Here is a 19958-nt window from a genome sequence, read left to right on the forward strand (position 1 = left end):
ATTAATTTATCTTGTGTAGTGTGATTTACTGCAGCCTGAAAGTCACTTCAGGAACAGAGACTGTGTAAATTAATACCACCGAAAAGCAGGTATTAAATTTGTAGAAATCCATTTCTGATAGTTGAAGACAAAATTACACCATTCACTGGGTTTTAATAATGAGAAGGTTTGTAAAGATTATGCTTCAGTGTCTCAAAATGATCCAAAAGTTTCTTAAAATGATGACTTAGTATTATCACAGCAAAAGTTGGGTTCATGTCAGATATTCGCTAACAGCATTTAAATTGATATTCACACTTACCTTCTGATATATTTTTACTATTAATCATTGTTACACTGGACACACAATTTTGTGCATGAGACAAGGTTTAGTTTCAGTTTGACTTCCAAGTGTCTCTTAGAGATCTAAACTTGTCACGGCTATCGAGAACAAATATCACACACAAAATTCTTATTTACATATTGTTTAAATGCCATGTAATTCTCACAATCATTTGGCACGGTGGTCCAGAGGGTAGTGTCATGGCTCCAGGGTTTGCATTTCGATCCTGGGCTCAGGTTCCTTTGTCTGTGTCTGTGTGGAGTTTTACATTTTTAACCCGTGTCCATGTCAGTTTCCTCCGGGTTCTCCGGTGTCCTCCCACCTCCCAAAAACATGACAGAAGGTGGACATGCTAAATAGCCCGTCACTGTGAATAAATGGGTGAATGTATGTGTGTGTGTTGTCCAGTGATGGCCTGGCATCCTGACCAGTGTATTTTCCCACCTTATGCCTCGTGTTCTTAGCTACACTGCAATCCTGAGCAGGATAAAACACGTACTGAGAGTGAGTGAGTGACCGAGTGAGTCATCCAGTTTTCAAAAAGCCTTCAAAAGAGAATCTACAAGTAAATAGACTGAGCACACATCATCCAATCACAGTACAAATTACACCCTATCTCTGTAAGATCAAATCCCAGCAGTGGCAAAAATAGTTTGAGCTATTGGGTGGAAACTGGGTAGAAGTAAATTGGAAAAGAAATGGGTTAGAGTAAAAAAAAAAAAAAAAAAAAAAAAGCATCCACAGATCAAATTGGAACCACTGTATGGTATACTCTGATATACCACTCTGCCTTCACACTGAGGAAAAAATTGTTTCTAGAATTGTTTCTATTGGGCATAATCTCCCCTTATTTGAGCTTCAGTGCAAAACGATTTCAAAAAAGATTAAAGACACCAAACATGGCGGTCTAACCAACCACATCAGGCTGGAATATTCCATGTTACATACCCACGCGTTTAAACCTCAGCAGTCAAAACCCACTCCCAGCAGGTACAATTCGATCCGCCCACGCTAATGAGTTTTACTTTTATTTCTTGTTTGTTTGTTATCAGACCTGAAGCAGACTTCCTCGAGGCTATCTGCTGGTTCCCCATGGTCTTCTACACTGTGGGATCTATCGACAAGTAAGAGAAGCCTCAGGCATTTCCTTTACACGATACACACCTTCTCCCTAAATAAGAAATTCATTTATTCTGATTCTTACTTTAAAATGTTTGTGTTTGTGTGTAGTCTGGACAGTCTATTGCGCTGTGGTGTGACGTTCGCAGACACCATGGTGGTAGTGGATAAGGAGAGCTCAATGATTGCAGAGGAGGACTACATGGCCGATGCTAAAACCATCGTGAACGTACAGACGCTCTTCAGGTACTGGCTATGAGTGTGTATGAATGATGACCTCTTTACCTCAATAAATGCGCCTGGAAATTAATATTTAAGCACATTTTGACAAACATTTTTCCCTGTAGACGTGACACCTTGACCTGCAGATATCTAGTGTAATCTCTTGTTAATTATTGAGCAGTGCACAGGATGTTATTACAGCTCTGCTGCAAAGAGAACACTTTCATCCCGAGTACCGTGAAGTTCACCTGCTGTGCACATCCTAATTTCCGTTAAACAGCTAGCTGTATTAGCTAGCTAAGTAGCTACTGGCTCATACACTGTATTGTCTGTCTTACAGTTGCATCAATACCATTTTTTCCAGACTGAGTAGGAGGACATGTTTTTTGGTGCTCGTCAGTACCGACACTCATCCTGACCCTGATACCGAAATGAGTAACCTACTTAGTATTAATGAATCAGAGAAGTCACACCATTTTATTTAGCTATGTTTGTTTTGGTTTAAATAGTGACCATGAAAACTGCACACATATGTGTTCATGCAGTCATGCTCCTAAGCTTATTCTTTAAAAGTTAGCGAGTCGAAGTGCATTAGCTAGGTACCTTGGATCAAAACAGCGGGTTTCGTTTTACTTTGGAAAAAAGCGCTTCTGTACAGTTGTAAGTAAAGTATGTTTTTGTGTTTTCATTGCATTGACAATGACTGATAACGGCTGATCATCAAGAACAACATACTGAGTAAGACCATGAAAACATTTAAACATTTAAACTAAATTAAAATTAAACTAAACTAAACGACTGATAAATTTATGCTAATGCCCATTTTAAGTGAAGAACGATTTTTATGGTTCAGCAAAGATTTGCTAGCTAAAACTTTGATTTAGCATAACTTTAAATACATTATTTTGTGCACACTTCAAACACAGCTCATATAACCCACTAAACACCTTTGAACAAAGAGATATGACTATTTTCAGATAATTTCAGTGTTAGGCCTAATTTTATCACACAGATGAAATGGTAGAAATTGGTAGCTGGCTTTGGAAATGGGTAGAAATCTGTATCTGGGTATCTGGAGTCACCTTTACACGTCCCTTTGGCACACGTTTGACCGTATCTGGAGCTTCAAATTTAATGTGTCCAAATTCTGGTGCTTAAAGCTTGACTGAGATAACGGCACATAGCAACGGTTGCTAAGCAGTGATTCGAGGGCTTGAGGTTTTTTCTTTCTTTTTTTTTTTTTGCTAACCAGTGTTTAAGTGGACATTTGAACAAACTGAATAAACAAACTGTTTTGTCCCACAGGCTTTTCCCAGCTCTCAGCATAATCACAGAACTCACGCACCCAGCCAACATGCGCTTCATGCAGTTCAGAGTGAAAGACCACTACTCACTCGCCCTCTCCAAACTGGAGAAGGTCAGTCTCATCTCACCACTGCCTGGTTCTGCTCCGTAAACTCGAAGACTCCATATCATGCCACACTAGTTGTGTGTGTTTTGGCGAGCGCTGTAAGCTAATCGGTGTGTGATTTGTGTCCCTCACCCTGCAGAAGGAGCGAGAGCGCGGCTCCAACCTGGTCTTCATGTTCCGCTTGCCCTTCGCTGCAGGGAAGGTGTTCAGTGTCAGCATGCTGGACACGCTGCTGTATCAGGTAACAGCCGAGCCAGTAATCCACACTCAGATGTTCTTCATGTGATGAGCTCAGAGCAGAAAGTGATATACGCTGGATAATGAAATGCTCTCTGTTGTTTGTTGTGTGTGTGTCTAAGTCCTTTGTGAAGGACTACATGATCTCCATCACCAGATTGCTGCTGGGACTGGACTCCATGCCTGGCTCAGGCTTCCTGTGTGCAGTGAGTATGATCATCATCATCATCATCATCATCATCATCACTTCTGATTGGTCAGAACGTGTTGATTAATTTTCTATAACAGCAGCTTTGATAGTAGTGCAGCTACAAATCACTGGTTTATATTAATGCACAAGATTACAATATTTATTGATTAAAGAATTACACGTCATACTTTTTATGTTTGTCATGATGACAGATGATTATTATACTGTACCTACAATCATCACGAGAAACATGATGGAGTATGGAGATGACAATGACAAAAAAATTGTGATGATGACTATAATGACTATGATGATGACTATGATGATGATGATGTCTGATGACAATGATGACTGTAAGGACTTTGATGATGATGATGATGACTATCATGACTATAATGATGATGACTATGATGATGATGATTGTATTGACTATGATGATGACTGTAATGATGACTATGATTATAATGACTATGATGATGACTATAATGATGACTACGATTGATGACTATGATTACAATGACTATGATGATGATGATGATGACTATAGTGATGATGATGATGATGATGACTACAATGATGACTATGATTATAATGACTATGATGATGATGACGACTATAATGATGACTACGATGATGACTGATTATATTGACTATGATGATGATGATGATGATGATGACTATGATTATAATGACTATGATTATAATGACTATGATTGTAATGACTATGATTGTAATGACTATGATGACTATAATGATGACTATAATGATGATGATAATGTGCGCTTTTAGATGAAAATCACAGAGGAGGACTTGTGGATCCGCACTTATGGCCGGCTGTACCAGAAACTCTGCTCCTCCACAGGAGACATTCCCATTGGCATCTACCGCACAGAGGCTCATAAACTCCCCGTGTCTGAGGTACACAAACCTGCAGCAACACACTAACCACACCACAACACAATACAGCACAGCCCAGCCAACCACGACAGAAAGCACCAACACAAATCCCTATTTAATTAAAACCACAGGCAATAATGTTTACACAGTAGACAAACAAGGGAAACAAATTTATATGTAAATGTTAACCGTGATTTTAGTTATATTTTAAATTTAATGTGACATATGGATTTTCAACCTGTGTATATGTGAAATCTTGAAAACTTGGAGTAAATCTTTTATCAATACACTGATCATTTTTCTGAAATGATCCCCATTCGAGCAGTAATTCTACATCCAGTGTTGATTTCATCTAAAGCATTTTTAAAATATAATCTTAATCGCATTCCTTTAAGTACACTGAGAGCTAACAAAGCTCGTTCAGAAGATGTTCTGATGTCCATGTGCTTCCTCCTCCTCAGTCTCAGGTGTCCATCACGGTGGAGGACTACGAGGACACTCGAGAGCTGCGAGAGCCTCTGCTCTGTCGCTCTGGTCCTCATCGCAACTCCACCTCATCTGAGCCTCTCTCCTCCTCATCCTCGTCCTCCCATGCCTCGGATCACCCACTGCTGAGGAGGAAGAGCATGCAGTGGGCACGGCGGCTGAGCCGGAAGAGCGGACGTGGGTCGAGTGGTGCCAAGGGTGCAGGCAGCGCTGCCGAGAGGATCACGCAGCAGAGACTCAGCCTGTTCCGCCGCTCCGAGAGGCAGGAGCTCAACGCACTGGTCCGCACACGCATGAAGCACCTCGGCCTCTCGCCATCTGGATTCAGTAAGTGTGTGTGAAACCAACACCTGTCACATCTGGTTCCTTAGAGTTCGTTCATGTACCGTGGCTTTGTAGAAACACCAGAACGTGACTGTTCTGTCATTTTTTTCTTTCTCATGAGCAGGGGTATTCCAATAAAATTTATAAAGGTCTGTGGGTACATAAAATTCCTGCATTACAAAGATCTGGATAAGCAACAGCTTGTACTGATTATGTTTTGTTTCACAGCGATGTTACCACTTCAGATGAGATATCTTCTTGAATTTTGACACGGGAAGAATAAACGCACACTTCTCTGTCCAATTGTCTTTGTTTTTATAGACCAGAGAGGTCAAATATACTGGCCCTGTGTCTGAGGTTTGTGCCCTATACTCTATAAACCGCAAATTACACTATATGGCCAAAAGTATGTGGACACCTGAGCACTGAATATCCCATTCCAAACTAAGGGCATTAATATGGAGTTGGTCACCCCTTTGCTGCTAACAGCCTCCACTCTTCTGGGAAGACTTTCCACTAGATTTTGGAGCATGGCTATGGGGATTTCCTATGTAAAGCGCCTTGAGAGGCCTTTTTAAAGGTGCTGTATAAAATAAAGTTATTATTATTTTTATTATTATTATTTGTGTCCAAGAGCTACAAGAGCATTAGTGAAGTCAGGTGCTGATGTCAGGCGGAGGAGGATAGGTATGAAGTTGGTGTTCCTGTTCATCCCAGAGGTGTTCAGTGGGGTTCAGGTCAGGACTCTGACTGTTTTGAATCCCCCAGCCGACATTTTTCGTACACTACACGACCAACTGCGGATTTCAGAAGTGTGCTCCTTTTTTCTGGTCATTCACTTTCTGCTGTTAAGTGAGCTTTATAGGCTGTATCAGACCCTGTGCTCTCTCCTTTTCCATGCTGTCTGGTGTAAGATGGAATGACTGACCAGGGCAACAGACTCTCCTACATCCTCATCAACCCGTCACCTGACACACGGCTCGAGCTGCACGATGTCGTGTGAGTATATGACAATGACGTCATGACAATGCAATCCTATTATGAACTTGTAAGCAGCAATCCTTAGTAGTAGTAGTAAGTCTTATTGTCATTCTAAATATATATACAAGTATACAGTAGTACGAAACAGGCCTTGGTGCACTACGTTAGAGAAAATGACAAACACAAGACAACATGCAGTGCAAAATTAAAAAAGTTACAGTGCAAAAAGACAACGTAGACACTGTGTGAAAAACATCAATAAATCCATCACAGCCAGGCTGAGAATCGTGCACCATCCTGTCAGCCGTGGTCCTGTGGTGTATCTGATAACATGGAAGATCGGAGTACTGTCATTTCTGTCTGATCTTCTGTCATCTTTGTCTGATCTGTGCTTGTGTTTATTCTGCAGGTATCTGATCAGACCTGATCCTCTGTCTCTGGTGCCTAACCAGGGGAGCGGGCGGAAACCCTGCGTCGGGAAATCAGACACGGATCGCCACCGGTTCAACACGCAGGACAGCACACACCTCTGATCACACACCAGCACAACTACATAGCGGCCTGGAAGTGTGTGTATGGGTGTATGTGTGTATGTATGTGTGTGTGTGTGTGTGTGTGTGAGAGAGAGAGAGAGAGAGAGAGAAAGAAGACCAAGAGACCGGAGAAGACTGGACTGTGAACTGGAACTGATTCTAATCAGTCGTTTCTTTTCTATCCAGAAGACTATCGAATGCATGGACCGGGTACATTTTATTTATGCATCGGTTTGGTTAAGATTTTTTTTTGTTTGTTTTTTTGATGCGATGGAAGCCGAGGCCACGTAAGTGCATTTAAACGCAAGTCTGTAATTTGTATTAGTCTACGTGCATGTGAATGTATGTTCAATAGCCAACACTGCCAATCCATCCTGGACTGCCAAAGGAACATGTTGCCAAATGTCTGTTAAAGGAGGAACAATAATCCTCTGTCTTTGTCTCATGAGCAGCCCATCATGTCTCTTATCTGCTCTGCGGTCCATCTCGGAGAGTTCATTTTTCTTTTTTTTTACCCCGTGGCAGGGATATCAAATGTTTCATAAGCATTTGAATACGGTTTGACTTTTTCAGCTCCCTGTGGCATTTCAACATGTGCCAACAGCACAGTGGCCAACCAGGAGCTTATTAAACTGGCAAGGCCCCAAATAAGTGAACTTTATTCCACTCTCCATCTGTTTTGTCCTTCTCGAAGGAGACTGTTGAAATTTCTACATCTTTAATTAATTAGTTTTTTTTATACTTTGCATCATTTCTCTGCAACAGTCATCACTGTGTTGTTAATCTTGATAAGGATTGTGTATTTGGCTCTTTATTTAGCTTTTTAACCCTGTTGCTTAACCTATTGTTTTTGTCCTCTGTCACTCGAGTGTGTTGTTGTTGGCATGCCCAGAGAGGAGCCTGCATGCCAGACTCGCCATATACCCCGACTGCTTTGTGCTCCTGCTGGCGACAGGCTACGGCTGCCTTTATTCAGTGCCATTCACACACAAAGGCATTATGTACGGAATAAAAAATAATCAAAACATCAAATCAGTGCCTTTCATGAGTTTCATTGTGAAGCAAAAAGCTGCTGATGAGCGATCACATGAGTCACTACAGCTAGATCTGAATCAGTATAGTACTCTGTATGCCTAACCCACTCTGACCACACCTGTGGTGTCTGACCACGCCCATCCGCTCCCAGACCCTGACCACAGTCTTCTGCTTCTGTAAACTCTGACCACGCCCATCCACTAGTTTCCAGGCAATAAAAAGTGAACAATCTAGCCAGATCTTCTGCACATGGCACCTATAACCAGCCAGAGATTTTCAAATGTATTGTTAAAATTATATGGGTATTATAGGTCTAGAAACATTTTTAAACATTACAAGCTACACCTTTACCCAGTTTCTTTATCACTTTTACGAATACAGGCAAGAACATGTTTTTGACTTACTACCGCAAGACACAGGTTTAAATGTGTTCTTCTCAACACTCAGCTGAAATGATGAGCAGGAAAAACCCTTCAAGACTATAACAAAAGTTTAACCACACTGACTTACTACCACTAGACAATAATTATAGAAATTTCATGAGTTCAAGGGAAGTTCTAGATGAAATGAGTATTGGGCTTCATTTTTCAGAAAAAAAGAATACCACTTTGCTTTCTGTTCTTGATTACACACCTACAATTTGCGTCTTTGTAAGGCCGTCACACTCTTTTGGCCCACGAATATAAATAGACGCATTTACCCAGATTGATCAAGTACTTCATCCTGCAAACACAGGAGATGACTCATCATCACCCCACCGCTAATGGCACTCCAGTTAATGCTTTCAAGCACTATTAGTTACAATTAGTCACAGATGCAATATTTCATTTCTCTCCGTCTAGACCTAATGTGATGCTAATTTTTTTTAATGGATTTCGGATGCTATCACGGTCAATCTATACCGTCTAGTGTAGGACATAAAACAGACAGCTCCAGCACTGGTATATCTAAAAGAAATATATATATATATATATATATAACTGTAAAATAACCTAATAACCTAAATTGAGTATGGGAACAAGTACATAATAAATTGAACTCTCTCTCTCTCTTATATATATATATAAGAGATATATATTATATATATAACTCAAAATTATGAATACTGTGGAAATGTGTCCTGCAGTAAGACAGCTCTGATATTCCCCTTCTTTACCCCATTTCCCAGCATTCTCTTGTAATATTAAAATAGTAGACTACAGTAAAGATACTTTATTGAATGAAGATGGTTTACTGACGTGTGTTATAACAGGGTGCGCACTGGACCGTAATGGAGCTGAATTATTTGCTTGTGTAAAATCTGAACTATAATATAATCATATCATATAATTAAACAGTGTTTGGAGTTTGACATTTTTTGGTACTGTTTAATTGAACAAATCAACAAAACACTGCTAAGGGCCCATCAATTAGGAACAGCTAGTCGCAAGTTCAGATGAACAGCAGCTCAATTAGCATGAGCCGCGTTACTGTTGTTTGGCCGTGTTTTAATCCTTAACACCTGCTCAGAGCCGAAGCCGGCCCTGCTTTGGTTCTCTCCCTGCCAAAACAAGCCAGTCGTAATGAGATACTGCTGAAACTTGGCTTCAGTGACACGGGATCTGGTTCCGTCTTTCAGGCCAGGTTAAACATGCTGACAGCGTGTGTGTCTCGGCACTAAAGGAAGATCTCCTCTGCTCTGCCCTAAACCCGGGCTGAGTACACACTGATAACACAGCTCTCCATGCCTCAGTGCTATAAGGCCTGTTTATTTTATTTATTTATTTATTTTTTTTGGATATTCCTGAACCTTATCTAATAATTCTCAACAACAAGAACTAAACCCAGGAGGCATGTCACAGAGGTCAATCAACCTTTAAATATCATTTTAATACCACACTGTATATTATATATTATTATCTTATATTAGGTAAGGAATAAAACACTGTGTCATGCTGTTATTGTAAAATAATCAATGATGGGGTGGTGTGTTGAAGCGATGAGTTACTGTTACCACTCTGAAGTTGATTATTTTTCAATAACAGCATGTCCTGAAGTGTTTTATACCATTGCTGCTATTATATAGTATATAAATATTATAGAAAATTAATCAACACCTTCTGACCAATCAGATTTGAGAAATGAATATAAAATAAGCAAACTGCAATTAAAATCAAATTTAATTCAACCATAATGGACATGCACTAAAGAGTGGAAAAAGAGCTAAAGAAACTAAAATAAGGTGAAAGGATTATCTAATAAAATCATGAATAAAAGTAAATCGACTGATTAATTAACAAATTAATTAATTAAACCATTTATTTAAGATTGTTCAGGTGCCAATAAATTCGATCGTGGTTGTTGACTTGCTTGCCCTTATTTGGATCATGTTAAGCTCATGTCTCGTGTTACACCAATGTTATCTTTTATCTAATGCGTTTGTTTGTGTAAGTTGTGTAAGTGGTGTGATACAGTTCCATTAGGGTTAGAGTTAAATGTGCTTTCATGAGCACAGCAGCACAAGCAGAACTGAATTAAACTCCAAAAGGATTTGTCGAGGGAGATAGGTTCTTAATCGCATTATTATTTAAATGCTAGGTTACACCCTGTCCTTGTTTGCTCCCCGTCTGTAGCGATTATACTGGGCTCTAGGAGGTGAGGGTGCAACGTCACACCTATAAGCCATTGTCTGTGACGACATCATGGAAATGTGATTAAAAACAATCATCTTCTTTTAATATCTTTTAATATTTTAATATCTTCTTTTAATCTTGTACTAAGGGTTAACGTGACTAACTATTTTAGCATCTAAATATCTTCAGAGTCTTTTCTGGCAAGGATTCGTAATACAATAAAGATTCCCTCTTCATATCTGCTTCAAAAGTAGTTATTAGCCATTTCCTTGAACCATCTATTACTTAACAAGGACATGGCTAGTAAGCAAAAAAAAAAAAAAAAACACTATTTCCTAATAACACGTCACAGTGTTTTATTCCTCTTATACCACAGCAACCTGCCAGTTATTACTTTTCTTCATTTATTTATTAACAACACCAACCAAGAAACTGCAAAGTGTAAACTCCTCTGCCTGCAGATGACTGAAAACAAAGTTACAGCTCTGACTGTTACAAAGCACTGACACTGGAGACTCCTTCAGAAAACGTCACCATATCAACAATTACACGTTTTTGTAATCTGTTTATGTGGCGCGTCCTCCGTACAAGTCCTCGTGAATGAGATGTTACTATAGAAACTATAACACATTAGAATGAGCGCATTAATATAAACCTGTGACTTGTAGCTGCACTGCTGTCAGAAAATTAATCGACACCTTCGAGAAGTCAACTGTCAAATGAAATAAAAGCTTAGTGATGAGAAATAGAGCTACTGTATTTTTTACTTTTTCTTTTTTACTCTTTCTTTTAATATTCATAATTTAATAGAAGTGAGCAGACATGAGCCAGGAACAGTTCAACCAAAAATAATTACGTTCAAAAATAATTTGATTCTTCTGCACTGGAGATATAAGGATAATGCGCTTAACAACTAAGTGAAATTTTAGCGTCTCATTGTGTAAAAGCTATTATGAAAGACACTACAGTTCTTACAAATAATAACTGTTTATTGGATATTACTCACAGTATGAATAAAACAGGATTTCCAGAGCAGTTTGATTACTTTAGTCTGATTACAGTGTACAGCAGATCAAGCGCATGGATTTTATTTTTAGCAGAACACTGTAAACCCCTGTTACCAGACGGCACTGTTCCACACAGCTACTTTAACCGGGCAGATTTTCAGAGGACCTGGGTTGCTGCCGTTGATGTTGGCACCAGGGCAGAAGAAAGGGAACATCCTCTCTGTGAAGCGCTCGCGGAAGGTGTAGATGGGCGTCAGGTCCAGAGGGTTGGAGAAGCTCACTTCCCCGGCCTCGTAGTCCAGCTTCACCCTCACTCTCTCAAGATGGCCGTTCAGCGCCAGCTGTGTCGGCGGAGACGTCATGGCCGTATAAAGGCCGTCCGACAGCGCGATGGTCCAGAAGCCTGCTTCGGCACCTCCTGAGACTTTCCCCTTCCTGGCTATGGACTCCTTCACGACGCCGATGACCCAGTCGTTGTTGTCCTTCACGTCCACCTCCCAGGCGTGACGTCCTGATTTGAAGCCCTCGGACCCCAGCACGAAGACAAAGTGGTCGAAGCGCTCGGGGTTGTCGGGGAGCTTCTGCATCAAGCCGCTGTTGCTGACGTGGGTCAGGTTTTTGCTCAGCGTCAGGCAGGGGTAAGCCGTGTTGGCGTCCAGAGTCACCGGAGCTATGAAATGGACGAGGAACGTGATCGTTATAATGTGACGTGACTTAGAAATTATTCTTACATCCTATTCACTACATATCAATGGATTTCCCATTGACCAACGCAGACTGGTTAGGAAATGTCCAACAAATTTTGCAGACAAGCATTTTTTATTTCCCTTTAATTTATTTTTTACACCATTTTAAAGTGGCAGTACCCTATGACGGATGGCTGATTTAGTGATTATATACATATATACATTTATACATATAGCTTTTGGCTCAAAATAGTTACCACGGTCAACTATTGGGTCAAAATAATTACCACAGCTATGTATGTACTAAATTTGTACTCCTATCATGTCCTAGTTACTACTTATCAGTGCATTTCATACTGACCCAGGCAGCCTGTTTAGGTTTTCTAGCAATAAAATGGATTAAGACATCCAACATAACGTTAGCACATGAACAATATCTTGTTACCTTATTTCTGTTTTATTTCATGTTAATTTTTTTATTTTTTTTTTTAAAGAAAGAAAGTAAACACCATTTAAAAGTGGTAGGTAATCTTTATAATGGACAGTTGATTCAGATTATACAGATTCGTTGGATCAAAATTATTACCACAGCGTTAGTTACATTTTGTCTTTTTAAAACAGACTTCTATATATAATACTTCTATATTAAACAGATTTGAGGGGCGGGGCTATGTGCAAGCTCAGTTTGTGATGTCACAGGATAGTTTCAACAGCTTTGAACCAATCACAGGATGTCCTGAGGTGTTTTATTGCTCTTATATGATGGCAGTGTGGCAAGGATTATTAACTAAATAACTACGTCACACTTTTACTGTTACGTTTAATGTCACTGAATGTCCATGAAACAAGTTAGTTCCTATCATCACTTACAATTTGACCGTTATAGGAACCAATCAGAATCGAGAATCCAACAGCGCTGTGGTATAATCTTATATATTAACAATCCCTGAAGGATTCATTAATTAGGCAATTATATATTCAAGCTAATTACTTTGTCAGTAATGCTTTATCTAAAGAGCTGACCCATGAACGTGTAACCCTGCGAGTGTGTGGAGAAGCTTACTGTATTCCACCATGGCCTGCATTTTCTCCCACAAGTTGAACTTCAGAGAGCTCACGTGTTTCGCCACATTGATGAGAGCAGATGGAACTTTCTCTGGTTCATTAAAGGTTAAGTGTGTCCTGCAATCACAACAGATTCACTGTGTAGATACTTTAGAATTTTATAATAAATGTAGGATAATTATATACAAAGTTATCAGTCATGCACACACTAACCTCTTTTTTATATTCTTGTAGTGCTACAAAGAAAAAAAAAGAAAAGAAAACACACAAGACGTAAGGCCTCAGCATTATCCTTGTTCAGTCAGTTTAAAAAAAAAACTAATTAAAACATTCATTTATACATTTAAAATCTGAAGAAAAAAAAACAAAAAGTAGTCAAAACTAAATAGTAAAATAGGCTATTAATGAAAATGCACCAAATAAAAGAAGTGACAGATAAAAAGAAAAGAATAATATAAAATAAAAAAAAATATATAAGGAAAAAAAAAAAAAAAAAGGAAGAATCCTACCGAATATAAGTGGGTTATAAGCCCCCCTAATAATAATAATAATAATAATAATAATATGTAAAATTAACATGAGCTGAGGAAAAGCTAGTTAAATTCTAAAGAGAAAAAAATGTTATCACCTCAATATCAGTGAGATATCAACGTTTATTGAAAATGTGTTAAAATTCTGAAGAAAAGTTCCCACACCTGCAGGAACACGAAGTCGCTGTTGGCGATTTCGTCGTCTATGGTTCTGACAGCGTGAGAGAACGTCAGAATATCCCGCGAGAGGTTGTCGGTGTTTTTCTTCATCAGATGCAACTTTTCCTCCTCTTCCTCAGCCAGGAGAGCGATCCTGGCCAGCTCCTGTTTTTCCAGGAACTGTCTGATCTCAGCAAATTCCTCTCTGATCTGTTTCTCCGCCTGCTGCCTTTGGTTCTGTCCACATGGACAAGAGACATCACAAAAAACATATCGGGGAGATTTTGCCTTTTTTATTCATATGTTCTATTGATGATTTTTCTAATCAGTGGTTGTGTTTAAACCTCTTAAATTCCTGGGATGTGTCAGACTTTGGAGTGTTTAACGTAGAATTTGTGCTTAAAGCTCTTTTGTTGGTCTTTGAACAAACCTGAAAAGCGTTTCTCGGCTGATTCATTTTGAATTGTCCAAGAATCCTTCAACATCACAAAACAAATCCTAGAAAGGTGTATAATTACTGTGCAAGCTATCCTTACATCACTGTATTTTGCCTAAAACGCCCTTAGAGATTCTGACAAACAGCAATTAAGATGCAAATTGCTGTTAATTAGTGGCAATTGTTTTGCTTTCTGTTCACAACCAGCTCTCACTGTGAAACCTGGCTTTAGTTAACATGTTTTGGTCTTCTCTTTGTTGTTACCTTGATGTGTACGGTGACGTCATCGCGCTCCTGCTTGGCCTCATAAAGCCGACGGAGACTTTTCTTCATCGGCACCAGCTCCTTCTTTAACTCCGCCTAAAGAACAGCGGAGAAACACAACTAAGCTTTATTAACTTTGAACCACTAGAGCAAAAAAAAAAAAAAAACCTGTTTGCACACATCAGTTTAATCTAAAAAGAAAACACTGCTGTTGTCGCTTTCAATCCAAGATGGCGGCCAGTTAACAGATTTACATTTATCTGTTTGGCAAGTGTAGCTTGGCAGTACTGAGATTTGAACTCACGAACTTCCAGGCAGTAGTCCTAACCTCTAAGCCTTTAAAACTAAGTTTTGGTTTTTTTGTTTAACCTGATCGTCATCCTAATTTAATCTTGTTGAATTCTCACCCTCCAGTTAAGTCTCCCTATCACACGACAGCTACCAATGTGAAGCTGCTTCCTCTGAGACACGTGAAGCCAGCCGAATGCAACACCATGAGGCGGTGTAGCACACACAGGAAGCGCTATCCACCTACTTCTGCATGCGTGAGCTCACAAACGCTCATGATTGACTAATGTCACTTGTAGGCCATCCCTCCCTCCCTCCCTCCCTGAGAGCACGGCCAATTTTGCTCTCTTGGACTCCTGGCCACTCCTGGATGGCTGCAGCATCGTAGGGATTTGAATTTACGATTTGCAGGCAATAGCGTGAACGCTTTCCTGTTGCACCACCTGGAAGCCCGTTTTACGTTTTACACGTTTTACATCTGTAACCAGTTGTTCACACATACTGTGCACAAGGGATACAGTTTATTCATGAATGATATTTTTGCTGTATAGATTCCTTGCATGTGACAGTTCTCAGTAAAAAAAAAAAAAAAAAAATTTTGAAAACAGAATTGTGTGCCAATTTTTATATAACAAAAGTATTCGCTAAGTTCTTTTTATTCAAGTATGAAGGTGTTCATTTGATGTATATATTAAGAAGTGTAGGCCAAATAATATTCTATTTAATAAGCAAGATGCAATAAGACATTTTTTTAAACTGTTACCACACATACAGTATAAGAGTTCTTCTACGGTTCTTTAGACAGCTATGTGTTCTTCATTTCCATGGGTTTTTTAAAGGTTCTCCCAGAGAGACAAACTGAAGGACACTTCAGCATGCTAGATGGCAAAAGCTGTCCAAACCATCTTTAAATCAACAGTAAAAATGTATTTTGTATCTAGAACTACCTAGTGTGTTTTAAAACTCTAACATAAAGCTGAACGAAATCTGCTGTTCTAGAAACAACGTTACTGCTACGAGAGCTCCTGTAAATACCTTTACCTCCGTCGTGTTCAGAGTGTTTTGTGTTAAACTTTTCAGCTTGTTGTGAAAACACACTGTACTGGAATGGAATGATGGGGGATGGATACACACACATCACATGCTGAACGCATGCAGACTGCTTTCTCAATTTTCTCGTTTCTGATTGGTCAGAAGGTGTTGATTAATCACAGGTTTATATTCACACACTAGTTTTAATACATTATCGTTTCTATAGCAACAGCTTACACATGGCGGATGCTCCATATAAACGGATTTTAAAAAAAGTAAGTTTTCAATAAGGAGACGTTTATTTGATATTCGTGGAAGGAGTCTCCGGTGCCAGTGCTTTGTAACAGTCAGAGCTAAGACAGATAACTAACTTGTTTTGCAGATATTAAATATTAAAAGTAACTGTAAATGGATAAAAATCCAATGTATCATAATATTATTAGCAAATTGCTGTGGTATAAGAGGAAAAAAAAGGTCAGGATGTGATTATTTTCCTCTAACAGCATGACATGGAGTGTTTTATTCCTTACAAAACCTTTTCTTTTGCAAACTGAATTAATTAAAAAAAAATGTATTTATGTAGTGTATATTGTATTGCTATATATTTAAAGACAATGTTGGTTTAATTTTTCCTTAATGCTCATAATAATAATTATTATTATTGTTTAATACTGTTATTTGAATGAAATTTTGCACTTCATTTCTTCCTTGATTTGTTTTTTTCCCCTGAAAATGAAATGCATCTATGAGACAGATGACTGAAATAAAATGATATAATATGCACACTAGTGCATGGTTTATATGCAGTTTTTTGTATTTCCTAATTAAAATGTCGTGTTTGTTGTGGCCCAAACATAAAGCCTGGCCTTTTACTAGTCTGATAGTCCGCTGTGGGATTTATACCCGTTTACACAGCTGACATTAACAGTGTTGTCATGTCCTGTTGTTTCCCACATCAGAATAAAGGTCAGTGTTGTATGGGGCTTGATAATGTCAGAGGCTAATTTTGGTTGCACAGTGAAGCTCACCTTAAGGTCATGAGCCGCTTCTTCCATAGGACACACGCGGTGGCCTTGGTGCTTCTTGGAGGTGTGACACACGCAGCACAGCAGCTCCTCGTCATCATGGCAGAAGAGTTTGAGCGGCTCTCTGTGGGTAGGACACAGGTCTAGCGGCCTGGCGGTGGTGCCGGGCGATGAGGGTGGTGTGGTCAGTCCCTTTTGCTCCTGCACCAGCGTTTCACACACGTTCTTGAGCACGAGGCTGACGGTTGGCTCGGTGAGCGAGCACCTCCTCCTGCACACGGGACACTCGCGCTTGGGCGCCTTCTTGTTCCAGAACTGGTTCAGGCAGGTGCGACAGAAGCTGTGGCTGCAGCGCAGGACCACGGGGTCGGCGAAGATCTCACAGCACACGGGACACGACAGCTGGTCCTCAACGACCGAGCGGGAGCTCGAGGTCAGAGCTCGGGGACGCAGAACTGCCGTCACTTTGGGGTTCAGGAGTATGCCGCCTCTCCCGGGCTGAGAAGAAGCTCTGGGCCGTAAAGGCATCGCTCACTATTCTGAGCTGTAAATCACAAAACTCACTTCGGCTTGTCCACAAACTGATATGTGTGTCTCCAAACACACCAGAGGAACGAGTAAAACGTGAACCTTTCTGACTACAGCTGCCTTTTATAGACTCAACATTGTCCACTATTTGACTGACCACGAGGCGTCTTGCGTCACTCTGAGGGAAAACAGCCAGCACTTGGCAAATCAGTGAGATGTTTGCTGTAAACAGCACTGTTTTGGAGACTCGGTCGGTGTTGACTATAGCAGGCACGGCTACTCTTTGCTCAGGGTATCGTACAGAACATGCAGTACGTTTACTCATCCTGCAGCGTCAGCCAACTTACAGAAGCATAACTTCACTAAAAACAGTCAATATAAAAATACTGCTCTGTAATAAAATGAGATTATGTTTACACGAAAAAAAAATCTGATTCAATTTTCGCAATACTTTGATTATTACGATTATTATGCTTACATGAGATGCATACGATCATGAGAAACATGTAGTCTACTTTAGTCAGAAGTGATTAATTACATTTTTGTAAGCAGGTTCAATAACGTGGTAAATGCAGATGTAATGATAGGACTAGTAATGTGTGTGTATCACTGAGTTGAATAAAATTCTGCAGCGGGTGATTTGAAGCTGTCTGATGCTACAAAGTCGCCTTATGACATATTTCTAATGTGATTATAGAGAAAGTCATGTGTAGTAGAGTCATAGTCATGTGATTTTGCTTTTAAAATGTAGCGAGTAATAATCATATTGCACTGTTTCTTCCCTCGTGTGTTTATCACCAGAGTGTGAGAGAAGACATATGCCAAGACCATGACGTGAAAAATAGATATATTCACATATACTGATGCCGGCTGACAACGTAAATTCCAGCCAGGATTACAGATTAAGATTCGGATCCTGCAACTTCAGTAGGTGTCAACCCTAATAAAATGTGCGTTACGTCAAACATCCAGGAGTGTTCAATTCCCAAGGCTCGCCCTAAACACCTCTGCCAGAGTACTTTCAAGTACTTGAAAAATAAATTGCAGCAGAGATGATAAACATATGGGGAAAAACTGGCCTTAGCTCAGAGACTCTTCTAAACATTTTCCAGCATGGCTCCGGTAGCAGATCCTCTCCAGCGTCTTATGATCGGAGATATCATAAATAAGAATAAATAAGAATAAAATCACACATAAGGACACACCACGGGTCAATACTACTCACACAATTTGGTAGGAAGCAGCTAAATTATGTAGCCTGTAAAACTCATTCAGGATATTATGGTGCTGTGCAAATGACACTGAATTAATTTTTTTTTTTTTGGGGGGGAGAAAGACAATATATTTCAATCCTGGACTGAAACTTCCCTTTCCACATTTGTAAATAAAGTGGACTTTTATGAACTTTTCTGAAATGACTTTTTGAGATACCTCCAAATCCAATGCTACTTCAACTAAATTGTGGTAAAAGCATTAGAAACAAAAAGCATTTGTCTGCAGGCAAACTGGAGACATGCAGAAAAGTTATTTCCAGGTTATATAAAGGCTTTTTTTCCCCCACGCACAATCTAAAATACATTGTATATTGAAAATAAATGGGTAAATGAGGGTAATATGGCGATTACAGAAGAGGATTAGGATAAAATACGGCAATTACAATAAAATAATAATAATAATAATAAAAAAAAAACAAAAATAAAAAAAAAACCATCAACTTGTTCAGCCATGTGGAGAGAAAAATATTGTAGGTTTTTTTATAATGACAGGATGTACAGGATGTTAGAGAAACTGTGAGCTACATGATGTCAACTGCTAGCAGGTTTTCTGGAAATACACAGGAATTTGGAAGCCATTTTAGGAAATGGCATTCCTTTCAAATGCGATAAATGTGGTACTGTTCCTTTCACAGTGTGGGAAAGCAGCTAGCAAAATGGAAATGACAGGAAAATGACTAAAACCAGACTGAATCCACCCATCATTAATAAATAGACGGATATAATACATGATATATACGTAATAGAGCAGCGATATTCCTCACGGAGCATTCAGAGAGGAAAATCTTTTTTTAGCCAGATTTGATCTAAGTGGATTGAGTATAAACTCACAAGGTCAGATTTTTTTATTCTTATTTCATTGTTTTTCTTTTTCTCCATATTTCGGTGTAAGGTGGAACGTAAGCGCCCCTTGTTCTATGTAGCTCAAATAGTTTTTTTTTTTTTTTTTTTTTTTTTAAACAGGAAAATCTATAAATGTTGGAAAAGCTTTTTGACAAATATGGTTTATTACTGTGGAATTAAAGCTTTTTACTGAGGAGTGGGACTTGTTTAGTTAGCCAAGCGTTAGGAGCTGCTCCTCTCTCAGCTCATATGGTCTCATCCCGTATTTAGAAATAAAAAAACTAATTGTGTATGCTGTGTGTGAGCTGAACTGTGGCTGCAAGGAAAGTAACAATAACAGTGCATTCTCAGAAATTATGTTGATAAAACACATTAAATGCAGGTATTGATGAAAATTTATGGCATTAGCCCAGCTTTATACAGGCGTGATTAAAAATCCAGAGGCTGATAAT

The 19958-nt window shown here is 39.3% G+C and overlaps 2 protein-coding genes across 3 annotated transcripts in view; one reads left to right on the forward strand and one right to left on the reverse strand.

Moving 5' to 3' along the window:
* Nucleotides 1–6998, forward strand: part of LOC113546282 (potassium channel subfamily T member 2) — a 104819-nt gene extending 97821 nt beyond the window's left edge. For both annotated transcript variants that reach the window (XM_026946051.3, XM_053228660.1), the window contains exons 22-30: nt 1375–1446; nt 1553–1687; nt 2969–3080; nt 3214–3315; nt 3434–3517; nt 4291–4419; nt 4860–5211; nt 6123–6207; nt 6599–6998. In XM_026946051.3, the coding sequence (XP_026801852.1) occupies nt 1375–1446; nt 1553–1687; nt 2969–3080; nt 3214–3315; nt 3434–3517; nt 4291–4419; nt 4860–5211; nt 6123–6207; nt 6599–6722 (1195 nt within the window). In that variant the 3' untranslated portion in view covers nt 6723–6998. The remainder of the gene's footprint in view (nt 1–1374; nt 1447–1552; nt 1688–2968; nt 3081–3213; nt 3316–3433; nt 3518–4290; nt 4420–4859; nt 5212–6122; nt 6208–6598) is intronic.
* Nucleotides 6999–11337: 4339 nt separating this feature from the next.
* On the reverse strand, nt 11338–17492 carry trim35-12 (tripartite motif containing 35-12). Its single transcript, XM_026946052.3, has 6 exons — nt 16865–17492; nt 14517–14612; nt 13823–14053; nt 13341–13363; nt 13126–13244; nt 11338–12046 (listed from the first exon to the last, which is right to left on the reverse strand). Exons 1-6 carry the CDS (start codon nt 17387–17389, stop codon nt 11487–11489), a joined length of 1554 nt encoding a protein of 517 aa, XP_026801853.3. The 5' UTR covers nt 17390–17492; the 3' UTR covers nt 11338–11486.
* Between the last annotated feature and the right edge of the window lie 2466 nt (nt 17493–19958).

This window comes from Pangasianodon hypophthalmus, chromosome 23 (genome assembly GCF_027358585.1).
Source record: "Pangasianodon hypophthalmus isolate fPanHyp1 chromosome 23, fPanHyp1.pri, whole genome shotgun sequence".
Classification (NCBI taxonomy): Eukaryota; Metazoa; Chordata; class Actinopteri; order Siluriformes; family Pangasiidae; genus Pangasianodon; species Pangasianodon hypophthalmus.

Bases quoted from the DNA above. Each gene is read 5' to 3' on its own strand.
- trim35-12 (XM_026946052.3), bottom strand. From the start codon at position 17,389: ATGCCTTTACGGCCCAGAGCTTCTTCTCAGCCCGGGAGAGGCGGCATA. The intron at 13,245-13,340 runs GTTAGTGTGTGC...TTGTGATTGCAG, and splicing joins TACAAGAATATAAAAAAGAG to GACACACTTAACCTTTAATG. The intron at 12,047-13,125 runs GTAAGCTTCTCC...TCCATTTCATAG, and splicing joins GCAGGCCATGGTGGAATACA to CTCCGGTGACTCTGGACGCC.